Genomic DNA, 18,532 nt, shown 5'->3' with positions numbered 1-18,532 from the left:
CATATACATGTCACACTCTCCCTCTGTGTCTCATACGGGCACAGAGCAGAAAGAAGTCCTCACTTCACCCCATCCTTCTGGTGTGTGATCTGCCTCTCGGGAGGGCACGGTGTGAACGAGGGAGAGGAGAGCGGTGTTAAAGGAGCAGCTGTGTGCTGCAGATCGCCCCCTCGCCCAGCGGGCTGCGCCGGGAAATGCCGACACAGACAATGCAGCTTTGCTGCGAGCACCGAGGACGTGGGGTACGCAGTCTCTGAGCCCAGTCACAAGGTCAGGGACAGTGCACGGGAGGTCCCCAGGGCTGTGCAGAAACAGGGCTGCTTTATGAGAGCCCAGAACCTTTTCGGGCAGAAATTTTTCTGTGGATATTTTTCTTTTTTTTCGCCTTGGCAAAAGCAACGCCATGGGGGCGATTGCAGCCTCTTCCCAATTTTTGAGGTAAGGTGCCTTCTGCATATGGGAAGGAGAGCATATGGCCCACTGTGTTTATTTCTCAGCCAGGATTCTTTCAGGCTTGGCAAATTACACGCTGCTTGCTGAGGAGCAACACAAGTGCCAAGTTGGAATTTCTAAAAATGAAGGAGATTTCATTTATCACAGCACAGAGAAAAGGATCTGAAAGACGCCCTTAAGTGTGAAAAAAATACCTTTTGTTTATGCTCAAACAAAACAACCAAGGGGAAATTTAACAAAATTTCACCTAGAAAAAAAAAAAAAAAAAAAAAATATCTCTGCAGTCATCCACAGGAGACTTCAGGCAGCTTCTGCCAGGCGTGAGCTACAGCCAGGCTCTGCGAAATACCTCAACAACCAGCAAACTCCATGGGGTACAAGGTGATAATGTGGTACAGGCTCGGGCCATTAGAAGGAAAGGGGCTGCCTGGTAATGGTGAGTGTTAGCTGCTAGAGAGCTCCATTAGAGCATCTATTTCTTATACTTTTGCTTTTTCCAAGCCCCACATTTTTCTCTGTGTGTGCTTAGAAGCTTTTCTTTCTCTTATAGCATTTATTTTTATTGTGTCATTTTCCCTCTGTTCCCCCTTTTCATTGGCCCTGTGTGACTGTTTGTTTAAACCATTTGCCTGCTTTCATCTTCCATTTTTCTTCTCTCCCTCTTCCCGGGGGCTCTCTAGCCGTGATTATCCTTACGCTTCACATTAGCTTTCCTCCCTCCTGCTCCAGGATGGGCTTGAAGGGGGCATTGATTAAAGCTAAAACCTTTAGCAGGACAATTTCTATCTGGCTTCAGGGCCTAGCAGCCCCTGTGAGCTCAGCTTTCACTCCACTTTGCTCCAGGACCAGCTTCTGGAGCCCCAGGAAATAAGCCAAGGCAGAGTTGAGCTGGCACCAAGAGGGCAAGTTGCAGCTCCTCTGGAGTGGCTGATTTGTACCTTTGAAAGCTCTCAGCTATGGCAGAATGCAGCAGGGATGTGGTATGGAAAAGCTATGGTGTGGGCTGGTTTTTCAGCTCCCTCCTCCCACCTTTTGCTCCCTGAAGGTTCCCTCTTGCTTTCAGAGTGGTAGGGCACACTGTGGAAGGCCATGATGGCACAGCTTCACCCAGTAGTCTTTGAGGGGAGTAATTACAACCTCCATAATGTGCCGCAAATACGAAGTTGGGCACTTCAGTGTTTCTTTGGATCCCCACCCTCCTTCCTTCCCTGCCACCAGCCCTGCATGTCTGCAGAGATGGTGCCAAGAGACCAGTTAGGGGCTGGCTTTGCCACCCATCAGCAGCCCCTCAGACCTCTTGCCCCGAAACAGAATTGCCAGGTGGCTGTTCCATACTCCTGCAGGAGGGAAGCTGCTCGTGGGAGTAACCTCTGAGTAACTGAGGCGCTGTAAAACCGCACCGGCTTTGCCTCACAGAAACTTGTCCGTGCAGCCATTCCCTCTGCAGGTCAAATTAATGGCCTGATTAACCCCATCAGTTCACTCCTGCAAGAAAATGATGTAAAGTACCGCTTTGTTTTCACTAGACCATGAACATTGGTGCAAAGGGCTCAAGAGCAGGTGAGAGTGTGGAGCGGGAGGATTCATTCCTGTTGCAGGGGCTGGGTGGGAGCACCAGAAGCTGCCTCACAGACCTGCCAGAGCCACAGGGCCTCTGTGCCCACTCGAGTCTCAGCTCCTCTAGGCCAACTGGTAGCTCAGTCACTAGTCCCTGCCATACACAGCATGTATAGGGAACATCCATGGTGCTTTGCCAAGGAGCATGAGGTTCACATCCCATAGGGGACAGAGCAGGTACTGGGTGAAAACCACAACCTTGCAAGAGGCTCTGCTTGAGCCACGACTTGTAACTCACTAAAGAAAATGAGAATAGCTCATCTTCATTTTACACTTCCCAAATATTTTTATATTCTTCCACTTATTTCTCCCTTTTTTTTTTTTTTTAAGATATGAATTTAGAGAGGCTATTTTGGTTTGAATTTGGGCTGATTTGCTTTCGTCTTCTCCTAAAAATAATAAGACCAATAAAAATTGCAATTACAAGAAAACTAGTTATTTGAGATAAATGAATACTTCTCCCTCAGTGTACAAACCCAACTGCTATATCATTATGCTCCATACCATGGACCTACCTGGTGAAACTGAGGATAAACAAAACTGAAAAGCAGGAGTGATTTCCCCTGCAAAGGTTTCTTTTTCGGGGGGAAGGGAGAAAACTGCCAGAGCTGTTATTTGCAAAAGAGGAAATGAGCCTGGTTTAATTAGGCTGGTTGAAGTTCAGTGGTGTTCTGTTGAAACACTGCATTCCGAATCACATCGGGAGTGCTCAGGGTTTGTGGAGTTAAACCCCTGTGCTGGAGCAAAAGTGGGTGCATGGGGAGGCAGCCAGCAAAACGACAGCCCCTTCTGCCTCGAAGGCTTTGAGATGAACTTCTGCCAGTCTTTAGCTCTTAAACGGGTTTAGAGAAACAGTTGCCTATCTTAGAGCCCTTTGTTACCTACTTCATCACCAGAAATGAAGACATTAGAAAATTTCTAGAAGAAAACAAAAATACACAGAAGAAACAGCCTGACAGACCCTGTTTGTTCTGTGGCCAGAATAAACTGTATCGAAAACACAGGGAGGGGAGATGCAGGCGAAGGGAGGTGAAAGGAAAACAAATTGGCTGCATGCAGAGGTCTGGTGTCAAACATCAGAGGGATCTTGTTTGCTCAGATACTGTATGAAAGACCATGGCAACCGGGGCTTGGGGAGAGAGGAGAGGTTTGCAGCCCCTCCCTGAGGCTGGATGACAGAGGAAATAGGTGAAGCAATCCGCTCTGCAGAGCCTGCTGCTGGAGCTGGAGTTGTGAACCGGCATATTCTGTCCCTTCCTCCTATATGCTGGCTCTTTAGAGGTAAAAAAACCCAACAAACCAGAAGTCTGAAATGAAGGGATTTGTAATTACCTTAGTCTGTCGGATGGTACCATTCTGAGAAAGGTGGCTTTGCTCTGGGCAGTCTGATTTAGAGGGAGGATTAAGATCCCTGCCAGACACAATAAGTAACAACATCACCAGGAATTTAACAGAAATATTTCTGGGGGAGTATAGGAATGTGCTTTTGGGCTGCCCTGAAAACACTGGGTAGAGATGATATTTTACTGTGACACAGAGTATGAAAATGGTGTCATATTTTTGATCCCATTAATACCTTGGAGACCCCCCATTCTTAGCACACAGACATACACACACAGACACGCGCGCAGTGCCTAAGAGCAGAACCAGTGCTTGTCTGCCTGGCAGCAGTGTGGTGCAAGCAGGAGAGTGGCCTCTGCAGCAGCTCAGAGCTGTGCAGAGGTGAGGGCAGACAGTGCTGTTCTATCTGGTATGTCACAGGCCATTCCCTCCCACCGCTGTGTTGTCTTTATCCAGAAAGGCTGTCGTCCTTGAAGACATCAAAATGTGGATATCTGCCATTTCTGATGTGTAATGGAGTCACAGTGTAAAAATGCAATTCTTCTGTCTGATTTGAATCTCTTTTCAGCTTCCAGCCCTTCTATCTGGTTTTGCCTTCTTCACTGGATAAAAGAGCTCTTTAAGGGATTTCTTCCCTCGTGAAGGTATTTTTATACACCATGGTCAAAGCATCTCTCAGTTCTCTTTGTGGTAGGCTAAATGGATTGAGCTCTTTAAGTCACTCTCTGGCAAACACTTTCTGCCTCAAATCATTTTTGTGTGTTCTTTTCTGCTCTGACTCTAAAATGTAGATGCCTGATTGTATACGTTTTTCTAGTATCATTCTTCTAATGCAGGATGCAGGATAAACCACCTTCCTGGCTTCTATTTGCTCTTCTGCTCTTTGTATATTTGAGGATCCCATTCACCCACACACCACAGAATGGCACAGGGAATTATGTCTGTTTGTCTGTTCCGCACATTTAGACCTTGCTTTCCAATCTGTGTTTCCCTCAGCATTTTGGGAAATACTTTGTTCCCAGATGTGAAATTTCTGCCAGTAGTTGCCTGGAACAGCCTCCTTTTCCCTGGGGTGCCACTTTGCCCCCCCTGGCCTTCAGCAGGAGCAGAGCTGCCTCCTCCAGATCCAAGGACTCCAACCATGAGGCACAGAGGGCCGATGAGTAGGCTTGGCTGTCCCTGAGTGTGCTTACCCGCACCCAGCTGCCCAGCTCTCAGAGCATCAGCTGGTGGTTGTTCTGCTTGTTCTGGAAGAAAATTGTGTGATTGCTTTTAGCTGTAGCTGGGAGATTGAATGACATGTGGAAGGAATAAATTGCTGCATGGTAAGGAAGAGGCATGTAAGACTTGAGACAAAGAGGAAAAGATCTTTTCCACTCCCCTTTGTTCTCTTTTTAAAGTCACTTGTGTTTACTGTGCATAACTGTACACATATATGCACACTTATCACTCTGAACTCCTGCAGAGCATCCTGTCTCTCCTGTAGGGCCCTGGAAATACACTGGGAGGACACAGGATTTATTCTCCTGTTGCTTAACTAAGGATTGGATTATCCAGAGGGGCAACTCCCATGCGGGCGCTAAGTAAGCAGCCAGATCCCTACAAAAGTTCATCTTCCTAGTGCTATGCAGCTATACAAGCCAGAAGTGTTACGCTGACTATTTGGAAACTGTGGCTCCTTTTTGGCTCCGTGAACACCACCTCGGCTCTTTCAATACCCGATTTTGCTCCCAGGGGCCAAGCACTTGATTCTGTCCCTGGGCTGCCTTAAAAGTGGGCAGCTGAGGCTGCAGGGGCAGGAGGGCTCCCAGGAGGCTTAGCCAGGGCCAGCCCGTGTGTTTGAAGTCGCTCTGTGGCACAGCTGAGGGGGCTTGGTGCCATCACTCCCTTGGTGTAACCAGCCTCTCGCTTGCCCCGCGGTGGGGACCTGGCGGCGGAGCTGCAGCATCGCTGCTCCCGACTGGAGCGCCTGTAACTCTGTTATCAGCAGGGAGCTGTTTGCAGCCTGCAAGCAGCACACAGTGGCTTTGGGTGGTGTTAAAAAGAGCCAGAGTGAAAAATCAGAAGTCACACTGTACCATCTTCCCAGATGTAACAGGCTGAGCATACAGCCTGTGTTTCCCATTCCAGGACATCTTGTCGCTCTCTGCCTGTGCCCCCACAGGGCACCCCTGTAGCCACGTGCACACAAGGACAGGGCCCTGCGGGAAGCAGCTGGGCTGTCCCCTCACTGCTGCGGATCCCCGCAAGTCACAGGGTGAGTCAGGCTGTGGGAATGAGCCGCTGGAGACCAGCACAGGCAGCGGCAGGGGTGATGTGCAGCCAGAGGCTGGGGAGCCAAGGTGCTGGTGGGGGCGTCTGGAGAGGGAAGGAAGAGGCAGCAGTGCCAGTTGGTGGAGAAAGGAAAATGCAGAGGCTGGACAGAGGGTGTAGGAAAGAGAAAGGAATGGCAGGGAACGAGGAGGAGGAGGAGCAGGAAGTCTAGGGGCCGGAAGGCTCGGGGTGCAGTAAGAGGATGAGGGAGCTGGCAGACAGAACAGGAGCAAAGAGCGTTGTCGGTGAAGCTTGGATTAGTTTGGTTTTGAAGCTCTGTGACTGTATGAGTGCTGCACTTAGCCCGAGTTGCTTGCCTCGGCGCTCGGCTCCTGTGGTGAGGCTGCATCTCAGCCATGGCTTGTAAGAGGCAGCCGTGTGGATCACCAGTTCCCTGCCACACAGCCGACCACCAGGTTTCATCTCCATACCCTTGGACATTAAGAGCAGCAGTGCCAGGCTGCAGAGATAAAGCTCTTGGGAAAGAGCTCTGCTCCCAGGTGCTAGGGAGCATTTTCCTGCCTGCAGAGACCTTTTGCCTGGGCTATGCTCTTATTTTCAGGACACACAACCCAGGGCTGCTCCCAGTGATGTCAGCAGGGCTTTTCGTCATCGGTTGGGAAGAGCTTTTGCCAAAGAAAAGGAAAGGAGAAGAAATATTCCATGTGGGAGGGTGATCTAGATGAAGAAGGCCTGGCTTTAAACCTGTTATTAAAACCAGAAACGTGAAGTTTTCGTGATGAGTAGGTAAACTCGTGTACCCCAAAATGACTAAACACACAGCACTGGAAGTAACACCTTTGTGATAATCCTCGTATTTCCTTCAGCTGCTGCACAGCGCGTGGGGCTCACGTCAGCTGGTGGGGCTCCTTTCAAAGCTTTCTTCCTTTTTAAACTCTGGAATTAATTTATAACATAATCCAGCAGAGAATGGAGTGCTTTTACTGTGAAGTGAGTGTGTCCCTCAGCCGTACCCGTGCGTGCATTAAGAGCCAGGACAGTAGTTCTGTAAGGAGATTTTTTTTGAAGGCAATTCAAAGAGGACTTGGGCTGCAGCCCCAAAGGCAGCTGTGCACTGAGGCTCGCAGAGGAAGCTCTGAGGGATGTCACTTCACAGCATGCCCTTTGGCTCCCAGGTTTTTTCCCCCTCCTTTTTTTTTTTTCCCTCGTACTGGCTGCAGCAAAGGCTCCATTATTTGGCAGCGTGGCATTGCTTTTGTCTATAAATGGAAGCGGTTGGCCCATCTCCCAGTATAACACAAGATAGTCCTGTGTATCAGTTATGCAATCAGTAGGTTGATGACTTCATCAGAAGTCGGGGGAGGGCCAGGGGGTGGTAGGAAAAAGCCTTTGCCATCAGCTCTGCTGGAGACAGCTGATGTCTGTGTGTGTCCCCCCACAGCAAAGAAAGCAGGAGCTCAGTGACAGGGGTGGGTGAAAGGGCTCAGTGCGGGAGGAGCTGAGGGATCCTCAGCAGCTGTAATTCCCTCACCCCAGCTTGGGGGAGCCCCAGCAGCTGCCGCAGCCCTTGCCCTTAGGACGCTGCAGGGACCATGCTTGACCAGGTTGTAAAGTGCAGCGTGAGTTGGGACTGGAGAAGCAGAAAAAGGAGCAGGGAGGGAACTTTCAAACCAGGGCAGATATTAAAAAGGGAAAGAACCTAAATATCGGAGAACTGCCTTTCAGCAGAGAGCCCTTCAGGGAATATCCGTGCAAAGTAAGAGATGCGGACAAATTGTGTTTTGTTATTTCCTCAGAAGGGTCCTTGAAAACCTGACCTTCACGCAGAAAGGCCGATCCTAATTTCCCAAGCTACATGCAAGCATTGATTTTAACCCTTTCACTGACTGGGTCGGGGTAGGTGCCGCAAGATCGCCCTTCCCTGCGTTCCAAATCACACACTAATTGACATTCCTCAAACCCGTCCGTGAAGCAGGTGAATCTAAACCTCACTCTGGCGGGCTTTGCACAAAGGATGCTAAAGTGATACGGGTCAAGTTGGTGTTTTTAAATGAGTACCCATCCCTATTCATCAATTAAAGAGGTTTTGAGGGCTCTTCACGCGCAGGAGGAGCACCCGAGGCAGGGAACGGTCCGGGCTGGCCCCGGGGAGGCTCCGGTCCCGCTTTGGCCGGGCCGCGGGCGGGCAGCGACACCTGCCGGTGTCCCCCGGTGATCCCGGCCCTCCGTCGGGACAAGGGTTGGAATTCCCCCCGGCCTCCCGCCGATCCCTGAAAGGCAGCGAATCGGATGAGGAACACGAAGAGAAAGCGGGAGTGGGTGCAGGAGGGGGAAAGGAGCCTGTCCTGCGTCCTGCCGGCCACGCACGTTGGTCCAGTCCTGCGGGAGGGAAATCTCGAATAAACACATAATGCGGTGAAATCCCGAGGTTGTGGAGCAGTGTAAGGAGAATTAATGCTGCCAGCTCATTGTGTGCACCCAACACCTTGGCTTCTCAATCCAGAGGACTGTTTTAAATTGTTGTTATGACGAGTGTTTTAAATCGTTATTACGAAGAGAGGTAAGTGGAAAGGAAGAGAAAATGTACTTGTCTCCATAAGAAGGGAGAAAAAGTTTAGAAAAACATGACTCGGAAGTTACATGTCCTGCATGGAAAAAAAACCTTCGCACACAACTTCATTATTTCATTATAAATGAATTATAAAATGCTCTTGCTTTCCCTGAGGGGCTTTAAACTCCAGGAGAAAAGAGGGACCAGTTCCCTATGGGGAACAGCCCATGGTCACAAGCCATGTGCATCTTTCCAAGGACCCACTTTCTGCAAGCTCCATACTTCATCCACAGATTCAGTGCTTCCTCAGTTTAAAGAGCTGTCACTGCTCTTGCCTGTGGAGAACCCCAAGTAACGAGGCCTTCTCTCTCTCTCTTTGCACAGGAGCACCAAGTGGGATTGTCACGGACTGCAGGGCCGATGCAGCCTTCTGTGCCACCAGGCTCCAGCAACGTGGTCACGGGCACGAGCTCCGGGGGTCCCTTCCTAGGGAACCAGCCTCAGGCAGCCATCATGAAGCAGATGCTGATAGAGCAGAGAGCCCAGCTCCACGTAATAGAGCAGCAGAAACAGCAGTTTCTCCGAGAGCAAAGGCAGCAGCAGCAGATCCTAGCGGAGCAGGTACAGTATCCATCTGTCTCAAACACTGCAGTGCTTGCTGGTATGAGAGCGTGAGTGCTGCAGACAACACCAGCCTTTCCTTCTAGTAGTTCCTTCCTTTAGTAATTCTCTCTGTGTGGCTCCTATCGTGGTATTTCAGCAATCGTTGTCAAAGAAGAGGCATCTGTCTCAGTCCTACCATTAGCTTGGCAAATATTACCTGTGTTCCCAGTGGTGGATTTGGCAGTTGCATGGGATTTTAGGCAGTGGGAAAGTTAGCTCTTAGCCTGGCATCTCATGGTCAGTTTACTCCAGCAGAAGCAGACTCAGCTACAGCTACAGGCACAGGTCCTCTCCCCTAGCTCTGAGTGTGGTCTTGCACTGGCAAAATCTATGTACAGCTGCATTGATGTGGGGCAAAAAATGGATGTGGGTTAAAAGTAACCTTAGTTAATTTAAAAATAAAAAAGTATTTACCCAGATCAGTTCCTTAATCTGGTTTATTGCATGCCAGTACAAGCAGTTAGGTTAGCACAAAGGAGAGAGAGCAGCAAGGGGAGAGCCAGAGACTGGAGTGGGAGAGCAATATAACCACTCTCACAGTGGCAATGTGGAAGACCTGCATTGGAGCCTATCACCTGGCTTCCTGAGCTCTTGAGCTTTGCAATATGGATGTTAAATTACCCAGTCAGAATGGTGATGCATGCTTAATTCAGCTGTAGTTTAAAGCAGCCTAGGAGAAAGTCAGTGGAAAGTCACACTGTTGAGTTCCTATAAGATCATACCCAAAACTGAAGTTGCAGTCCCCTAATGTTATCTAGATAATATTCTGATAGGTCAGCAGTTGCTTGAAGCTTGGAAAACATGGCTTAGGACCTGTAACACATGCTTATGAATGCAGGGATTAGTACTTCCTTCTTTCCCACCTTTGCCATTCTCTTACCTTTGTTACACATCCTTGGTTTTGGACACAGTGTTTGTACAGCTGCAGATGATGCTGCAAGACACATCCTTTTAATAAATGCTTAGTTGAGCATACCCTAGCATCTGAAAGCTCTGATAAACTCTCTCTGCTTTTATAATCACCCTTGATTCTGTTTTACAGTATTCATGAGTATTCATAGAAAACAACCACAGAGGAGCAGTGTGGTCTGGATCAAGGGAGAGATGCATTTTGCAGTCAGCCGCTCCCCAAATATCATTCACTGAAGCACAAGAGGAAATGTGCTTTTGTAGCCATTTCTGGTTTGGCTCAGGAATGGTCCTAGGCTGCAGTGCTTGGGTCAGGATGCAGTACTCCTTGCAGCTGACTGTTTTGAGTGCAGAGGTGAGGGAAAGTCTTGTACCAGGAACACAAACTTCTAGACCTTAGCAGGAATGAGGGAAGGAAAGTGTGTGTGGCTACAGCTGCCCTTAGACCTCAGTGAGCAAAGTTAGTCACATCCCTCCCTCTCCTTTCTGCCTGACAACAGTGCAGTTCATGCTGTAGAGGTCAGGATGAAGTGGCTGTAAGTAAGGAGAGATGTTGTCAGCTCAGTGCTTGTTCCTTTTTGAACCAAAAAGAGTCCGCGTGCCAAGTAGCCCAAGTGCTCTCAGAAGGACTCTTCAGATGACTCTACTTGTCTCTCCAGAACAGCTCACCAGATAAGAACTGCTGCAGTTCTGCTGCAGTACTTTTGCCACCAGCCCAGTTCTCAGCTCACTAATTAATTAATCATCTCTTTCTCTTCTGCTTTCTGTCCCTCCTTCATTTTCAGCAGTTGCAGCAGCAGTCACATTTGCCTCGGCAGCACCTGCAGCAACAGCGAAGCCCGTATCCAGTGCAACAGGTCAACCAGTTCCAAGGTAAAAGTCAAATTATTTTTCCTAATTTGGAGTCAATATATGCCCCTATACTAGGGGCGTGAAACCTCATGCATTTTGTGAAGACCAGGGTTTAAGCAGTGTGCCAGAAGAGGAAAACAGACTGTCGCACACACCACGTATTTTACCAAAGAGGAATGCCCAGGTTTGTGTGTTCAGTTAGGTTTATAATTTTCTTTTGGCTCCCTTCAGTGCAAGCTGCATTTTTTTTATGCCTCTTTGACATCTGGACATCATGGATTCATTAATGGATTTGTCTTGTTTGCCTCCACTCTTATGATGCCTTTTTTTTTTTTCAGCTAGCATTTCTCACTGTATCTTGGTCTTACCCCTCTTAATTCCCCACTTTATCTAATTTGATGAGCAGAGAATTTCAGAGAGGGCATCCTTAACTGGAGAAGTGACTCATCAATGTCAGGTGTGGGAAACAGAGTGAAATACCTGAGATGTAAATAGAGATTTTTTTTAATTATCTCAAAAAAAGCAAGGCCTATTTTTATGTGCTCCCAGGTAACTGAAGGATGTAAGTACAATAATTTGGCTTAGGAAAAGAAGTTTCTGAGATTTTTAGGTGCAAAGGATCATCTGAATGTCTTCACTAACCATGGGTTCTCAATAGACATGAACACACGCTTGCACTATATATTCATGGTAGTATCATGTAACTGCAACAGTTCTGGTTCCCAGGACACGAACAGGCAGCCACACCTTCTGCTGATATATATCAGGGTGGCTTCTTCTAATTGCCTTCTCATTTTTATCTTTGGCAGTATAAGTTCTGTATGAAATGATTTTTATCCCCCAATAATTCATTTGCAAAATCAGAAAGCGTGTGTGCACTGCCACACACTGAGATGCACATGTACAATCTTTCTGCATTAATACTTCTTTGAAACCTTTCCTTCATATGTATTATTTAAAAGAAACAGAGAAGGGAGTTTAGGCTAATCTGACAGAGCAAGGAATTAATTTTCATAAATGAGCTAATATAAGTAGTTCACCATTTTTTCCTGTTCAGTCACATGAATGTAATCCAGTGCAGTAGGTTATGTGTAAATGAGGCCGGAAGGTGGCCCAAAATCTTAAAATCTGTTGCATCTCTCTTTTAACTACTCCTTGTCTGATCTCCTGTCTCTTACACCAAGCACAGTAGTTAACAAAAGTAGTATGTGAACCCACTTGCTGTTAGTGGCTCCTTTGGAGCTTTTCAGCTGCCATTTTCAATTAAAAACTAGCTAAAGATGCATTAAGATTTCAACATGATCTGTATCTTCAGCACTTGCTGGAGTCATCTTAAAAAGAGACTGTTTCTAATCATCAAAGGAGATGATCTAAATTAAGAAAAATCAAGGGGACCCCGGTGCCAATCATTAAGAAAGTGGTTTGATAGCAAGGCTAAAGTAAAAGCTGCTGCTACATGTGCCCTGTTCAAGTATGATCCAGATGGTCTCTTTTCATGCTACAAAATGTTTCATTTATCTATATGCTGGAGCTAAAAGCATCCTTCAGAAGCTTATCATGCTGCAGTAAAAGGGAGATGTATCCTCTGTATTATGTGCTAAACTATAGAAATGGCACTTCCTTTATCCAGACCCATTTCTCATGGAAACCAGGCCAACATGAATAACAGGGACCAGTATTCTCCACTCTCCATGAATGTTCAGATATGTTGTCTGCCACTGAGGGACAACAAATAGGGGCTGATTTAAGAACATTCACATTCTGTTGTACAGTTCTGAACTTTTAAAGCAACCATTTTATGTTTATGCCTTGCATTCAATAACATTTGAGCCGGGAGCAATCGTGTGCTTCATGCACTCTGAGCTTCACCTGCAGAGTATTGTATTTAGTCCAGTATAGTAGTGACTCAAACCTACATGGCATAATCTGAGCTCCAGGTAATTGTTTTTAAGTAAAGATAGTAAATACAGAAGCCTATTGGCTTCCCAGGAATCAATAGCTCCCCCCTACCCTTGAAAGGAAGATGCAAACATGGTTCAGTTATCTGCCACGGTGTGGAATTTAACAAGGTTAGGATTTTCTGGTTTCCCATCACTGGCCTGAGGTGAAGTAAAATGTGCTTATAGTATTGATTCACTAATACACTCTCTCTGCTTTAAATGTCCACAAAACCCCAATTTTTCTTCTTTCCATAGACTTAATCAGTAGCAATGCTATAGAAAATCCATTCATTTATGCCTCCTGAGCTATTAAAAAATTGATTGGCCTTCTGAGCCTGACATTTCCATTTTCAAGCCTTACTTTCGAGAGACAATGGAGATATTTAAAAGAGAGCTTTAAATGGTAAACTGAAGTTCAGTTGCTTTGCTGCCACTGAAGAAGACCATGAAGTCTTTCCCATTTGCTTCCTAGAAGCTGAACTGAGTGTAGCTGAAGAGGATAAGTGCTACTGAATCACAGGGCATATGCAACTTTAAAATCTTAGAGTCTTTTTTCTTTTCTTTCACAGAGCAGGGTGCACATTGTAGTGGATCCTGGGGAGAAAAAGTACACACAAAAAAGAAAGGGTCACATTTACTCTTTACAGGGGACTTTGACTCCCAAGTCACTTTTTAAAAATTTAATCCCTAGTCCTAACAAAGTAAGAGAAAAGCCCATTTTAGCCCTGTGGCTCCTGTGACCATCAAGCTTAGATACTTGATTAGGTTATTACCAGGGAGGCAACCCTGGCTGTAATCATGTATTAAACATCCAGTTGTGTTGCCTTGATTTTTAAAGAATCTGAAGTCATGAATCCCTTTGGGTACACATCCCAAAATTGTCCTAATTGAGAATTACTTAGTGAGTAAATCATTGGCCTTTTAACCTTGCCATCCTCATGTTAGGCCTGAAGGGAAATTAGGTTGGAATGGAATTCTCTGCTGAGCAGCGTCCCACTTCACCAATTGAATACACAACACCATCAGGCAATTCCTGTTTAGGAACAACACTGGAGCTGTGTTGGCTCTCACCTTCCAGGAGAGGGAATTTGGCAGGTCAGGACAGAGGCTGCAGCCAAGGTGAGGTGGGGAACACGTAGCCTCTGAAAGGCAGTAAACATTAGGCACCAAGCACATCTCCCAAGGATGGGTAACCTTCTGGCTCTCTGCTGACCTTCACATGAAAGGTTGTTTTATTCACTTGGAAAGCACAGCAATCTGAAATCCTACTGCGCTGCAAAAGGCTCCTACAGATTCTCTCTTGTGCAAAGACATGTTAATTAAGGTTTACAGGGTTGTGGCTTTTTTCTTACCTATCTCCCTTTTTGGTGTAGGTTCCCCCCAGGATATAGCAGCTGTGAGAAACCAAGCAGCACTCCAGAACATGAGGACATCCCGAATGATGGCCCAGAACGCGAGCATGATGGCAATGGGTCCCTCCCAGAACCCGAGCACGCTGCCCACGACTGCGGGCCAGTCGGATGTGGGCATGGCTCCTTACAGCAACGCCTCCTCCAGCCAGCCGGGAATGTACAGTATGAGCACAGGGATGAGCCAAATGTTGCAGCACCCAAACCAAAGCAGCATAAACATGGCACACAATGCAGGCCAGGGGACGAGGCAGCCCGCCTCCGGACAAGCGGTGGGAATGGTTGGCAGTTTTGGTCAGAACATGCTGGTAAACTCCGCTCTTCCCCAGCATCAGCAGCAGATGAAAGGACCTGTGGGCCAGGTCTTACCAAGGCCACAAGCACCACGACTTCAGAACCTGATGGGGACTGTCCCTCAAGGAACACAAAACTGGCAACAGCGAGGCTTGCAAGGCATCCCTGGAAGGACTAGCGGTGAAATGGGGCCCTTCAATAACGGCACCACGTACGCGATGCAGTCTGGGCAGCCCCGGCTGTCCAAGCAGCACTTCCCGCAGGGGCTCAATCAGACAGTTGTGGACACAAGTGGAACAGTAAGAACCCTGAACCCGGCTCTGGGAAGACAGTTGCTGCAACCACTACCTGGGCAACAGGCAGCCAGCCAGGCCAGGCCCATGGTGATGTCAGCAATCAGCCAAGGGGTCCCCACCATGTCAGGCTTCAGCCAGCCCCCGACGCAGCAAATGCCAGGTGGTAACTTCGCTCAGAGCAGCCAAGGCCAAGCATACGAGAGGAATCCCACTCAGGACATACCTTACAACTACAGCAGTGAAGGAGCAGGGGGGTCATTCTCCAGTTTAGCAGAGGGCGCAGACCTCGTGGACTCCATCATTAAGAGCGGACCAGGGGATGAGTGGATACAAGAACTTGATGAGTTGTTTGGAAACCCCCAGTGAATGGGCTTGTACAGTCTGGAGCTTTGGTTGTTACATTTGAAAAAGAAAAGAGAGAGTTGGATGTTCTCCCCACCCCTGGATGGTTGGTTTTGGGTTTTTGTTTGAATTGTTTTGGTTTGAGGTTGTTTTGTTTTCTGTTGTTTTTAATCATGCAAACTGAGCTGATCTGTAGCCAACCTTGGAAGATTCAGGGGACGATGACAACATTGGCATCTCAAGGCATTCTACCAGGCAACCTTTGCTGTATGGCAGTGCCTACTTTGTGTCTGTATGAGGCAGAGTGGGGAAACTGGAAAGGCCAGCTGATGCCTCTGGTTGGGAAAATTTGTTCTTTCCCCTCTTCAAATGAGGTTTCATTGCATAGTGGTATGGGGTGCTCACAATGTCTCCCACCTCGTATAACTGTGAACACTGCAGCTTTCAGGGGAGCAGATGAAAAGCCTGGAGCAAAGTCCACAGATGTCCATGGGCAATTGCACAAGCCCTGGTCAGAGATGGGCTTAACCCTGGGGGTAGGCAGGTGGGGTCTGGGCTGTCATAAGGGAACGTGCAGCACTCACGTGATAAACCTGAACAAATCACAGGGAGATCACCATTTTCACTGCAGAGATAAAACTTCAGTACAAGTGCAGGAGAACATTAAATTTGTCAGTGTTGTGAGGACAGTTTGATTATGGGACTGCTGCTGGAGACAGCTTAGGTGGGTGGGTTAACTTAATGAGCTGCTTAGTCCCCTTGGGACTTGCAATAGTGCTTCCCTGTCAGAGCACTTTGGCATGTATCTGCTGCCTGGGGGTGTTAAAGGGCTGAGAGGTACCAAGAGACATCAGCATAGGTCCTGAGCGGGTCCCTCCCTCTCCTTCCTTCACAGTATGTTCTCAGTTCACTTCCCTCCCCTCCTGTCCTTAAATGTAAAGCAAGGTGAGCTGGCTGCAATTTTTTTCAGGTGAGCCACAAAGGAGCAGAGAGGGGATGAGAAAATAGGCATGAGAAAACATACAGTGAGGATCTGGCATACAGAAGGAGTTTCTCTTCCTCATCTGAAAAGTGCAAGTTTAGCAGGTAGTATTACCCCGGGATGTCTGGTCTCTCGATGGGCTATGTTCAGTTTTAAACAGATGTTTGGTCTAATCTCTCTGGTTTGCTGGAATAAAATTCAATGCAGCTTTTGAAGAACAGGAGCCAGTGAAGGACTACTGTAAAGACCGTTCATGAATGGGTAAAATAATTGATATTACAAACATGGGCTCTGCCCAACTAAGGTTTTACGTGATAGCAATGTATCACTATCTCCACTGTGTGGACCAGTGCTGACCAGCACTGTAATGAAGTTGTGATATATCTCGCACAATATCAAGTCACCAGCCATTCTGAATGTGTAAAGCAGCAGTTCCCAAGCTGCAGTCAGAGGCTGAGGAAAGGTGTTCTCCCAAACCTCGAATCTTTTTAGTGTTTTCAGCTGAGAGCTGCTTATCAGGTTACATAGCGGTGCATAAAAAATGTTAACGTGATCCAGAGTCCAGAACTTTTGGACTACTACCCTCTGACGTAGTGCTGGCCTCCATTAGCCATCAGCTGTGCTTTGCAGCAGAAGTGTATGACTATCAGTGCCACCTCTCCAGCTACCAATTACCTCCTTGTGTGCTGCTCTCCTCGGGCCCAGCGGTGTGAAGTGCCGAGCCGCTGAAATCCACGGAGGCTGAGGGCATTGGCACTTTGCAGTTTCACATCCTGCCTTTCCCTGTGGAGTACAGATATGCATCACATCAAAGAGTGGGAGCAAATGGGCCTGGAACCATCTCAGCGCCCCATTGGGTTCCCTTTTGCACAGTATCACCTTGCAGGGCCTTCCTAGAGGAAGGGAATTACCTGTTTTACATGCTATGATATCAGCAGGACAAGCTGCATTTTTAATGTGCTCAAGGTGAGCTGTCAATCCAGCCTGCCCCGGCTGATATATTTTTTTAAAACAGCTTTAGTTGCATCTCTTTTAGCCAACCCCTTTTTAAAACACAAGGACCAATTCCAGTTCCTGTTGAAGACCATCAAGGTTTGCCTGTCTCTGCTTCAGCAAGGAGCCAGGTTGGGCCCTAAGTCAGTGTAAGGGAGCACCAGCCAAAGTTTTTGGTCAGTCTTGAGTGTAAGCACCTCTTGGTCAGAATGGGAGAGGCAAACATTGAGAGAAACAGTAACCAAGGTGCTGTCTCTCTGCGTGTCAGGCACACATCTGTCCAGCGCTGTGTGATGGAGTTGTGACAGGGTGGGGAGCCATCCCCAGCCTGCTCGATGGGGGGCAACGCTGGGGGTGGCACAGCATCCCTTCCTTGGGTGCCAGAGCTGGGAAAGGAAGGTTTAGAAACACACAACCACCATGTGGCAGCAAAATGCAGGTCCCTGCGCATCAGGGAGAGTCAGACTTTGGTGAATAAATGGTGATGAAGACAAGTCTCTGTTGTCTTTGTAAAGCTTCCTCCAAATACTCCATACTGGGATCAAGTACTAGAAAGTAGATTTTATTCGATTTGGGGTTGTTTTTTTTCTTCTTTCTTCCTATGGTGCTGATGTATATGTAATGTTAAAAAAAAAAAAGTTATTTGTAAATATGTTTTTACAATTCTACAGATATCACTGGGTCTACTATCTGTAAAATATATACATATAAATATATATATATATACTGTTTGTTTAAAATAGAGTATTTTTATTTCATTCCTTAACTCATCCTTACTGCAGTGGTATTGCACTTCAGATGACGTCTAATTACTAATTTGTACTGTATCCCTGACAGCAACTTGCTCCATTTTATTCAGATTTTTCTAGCTTTCTGGTTTTACTTTGTACATTAAGCATTGCTTATTTCCTTTTAAGACCTGTACAGAGCTCTGAAAATGTAGAGAAAGACCTGATGTTAACACCACTTTTAAAGAAAAAGAAACAAAACAAACAAAAAAACCCAAACAAACAAAAAAAGAAACCCAAATAAAAGATGGTTATCTGACTCATATACCTGATGTATATGGATCATCTCTTGCCCCACTTCTGCGCCTTGATGAGTGATCTTCCAAGGAGGGGAGGGAAGCTGGATGCAGGCAGGCATGTGTGAATCCCTGAATCCCAGGCAGCCCTGCCAGGCAGCCCCCAGCAGCTGTCTCTATTCCTGTGGCAGCTGAGCCACAGACTGCTGTAATGAGCTGCTGGCCAGGGAGTGCTTCACCACCTTCTGCTGTGCTTTGGGGCCATGGTGCCCCTTTCTCAAGCAAGGTGAGCTACCAAAACTTCCTGTGCTCTGAGGTGAGGCCTGTGGTCAGGCAGATGCTGTGGGGCAGTTGGTCCGTAATTGGACCCGTTAAATGTGGCAGCTCCAAACTTTTGTGGGTTTTGTGTGTAAGGAGCAAAAGTGGGGAGTAGGGAAGTGCTTTCAGGGGAGGAGACAAGATGGAGACCCTAGGATTTGGGAGTCCTGTGGCTGAAATTTGAGGAGGTGAGATGGGGTGGAAGAAGGGAGATGTGGGGTTGGATGCAGAAGTTGGAGAAAAGAGGTGGGGAAACTGGGGAAGCATGAAGACA

The 18,532-nt window shown here is 47.4% G+C and overlaps 1 protein-coding gene across 1 annotated transcript; it reads left to right on the top strand.

The window, feature by feature from the left end:
* Positions 1–8,626: 8,626 nt before the first annotated feature.
* Positions 8,627–17,140, top strand: MAML3 (mastermind like transcriptional coactivator 3). Its single transcript, XM_018074002.2, has 3 exons — positions 8,627–8,857; positions 10,594–10,681; positions 13,974–17,140. Exons 1-3 carry the CDS (start codon positions 8,657–8,659, stop codon positions 14,963–14,965), a joined length of 1,281 nt encoding a protein of 426 aa, XP_017929491.1. The 5' UTR covers positions 8,627–8,656; the 3' UTR covers positions 14,966–17,140.
* The last annotated feature ends 1,392 nt before the right edge of the window (positions 17,141–18,532 follow it).

This window comes from Manacus vitellinus, unplaced genomic scaffold (genome assembly GCF_001715985.3).
Source record: "Manacus vitellinus isolate BGI_N305 unplaced genomic scaffold, ASM171598v3 scaffold_0_pilon, whole genome shotgun sequence".
NCBI lineage: Eukaryota > Metazoa > Chordata > Aves > Passeriformes > Pipridae > Manacus > Manacus vitellinus.
The sequence above is the reverse complement of the archived record's forward strand: the minus strand, read 5'-3'. Positions and strand labels throughout refer to the sequence as shown.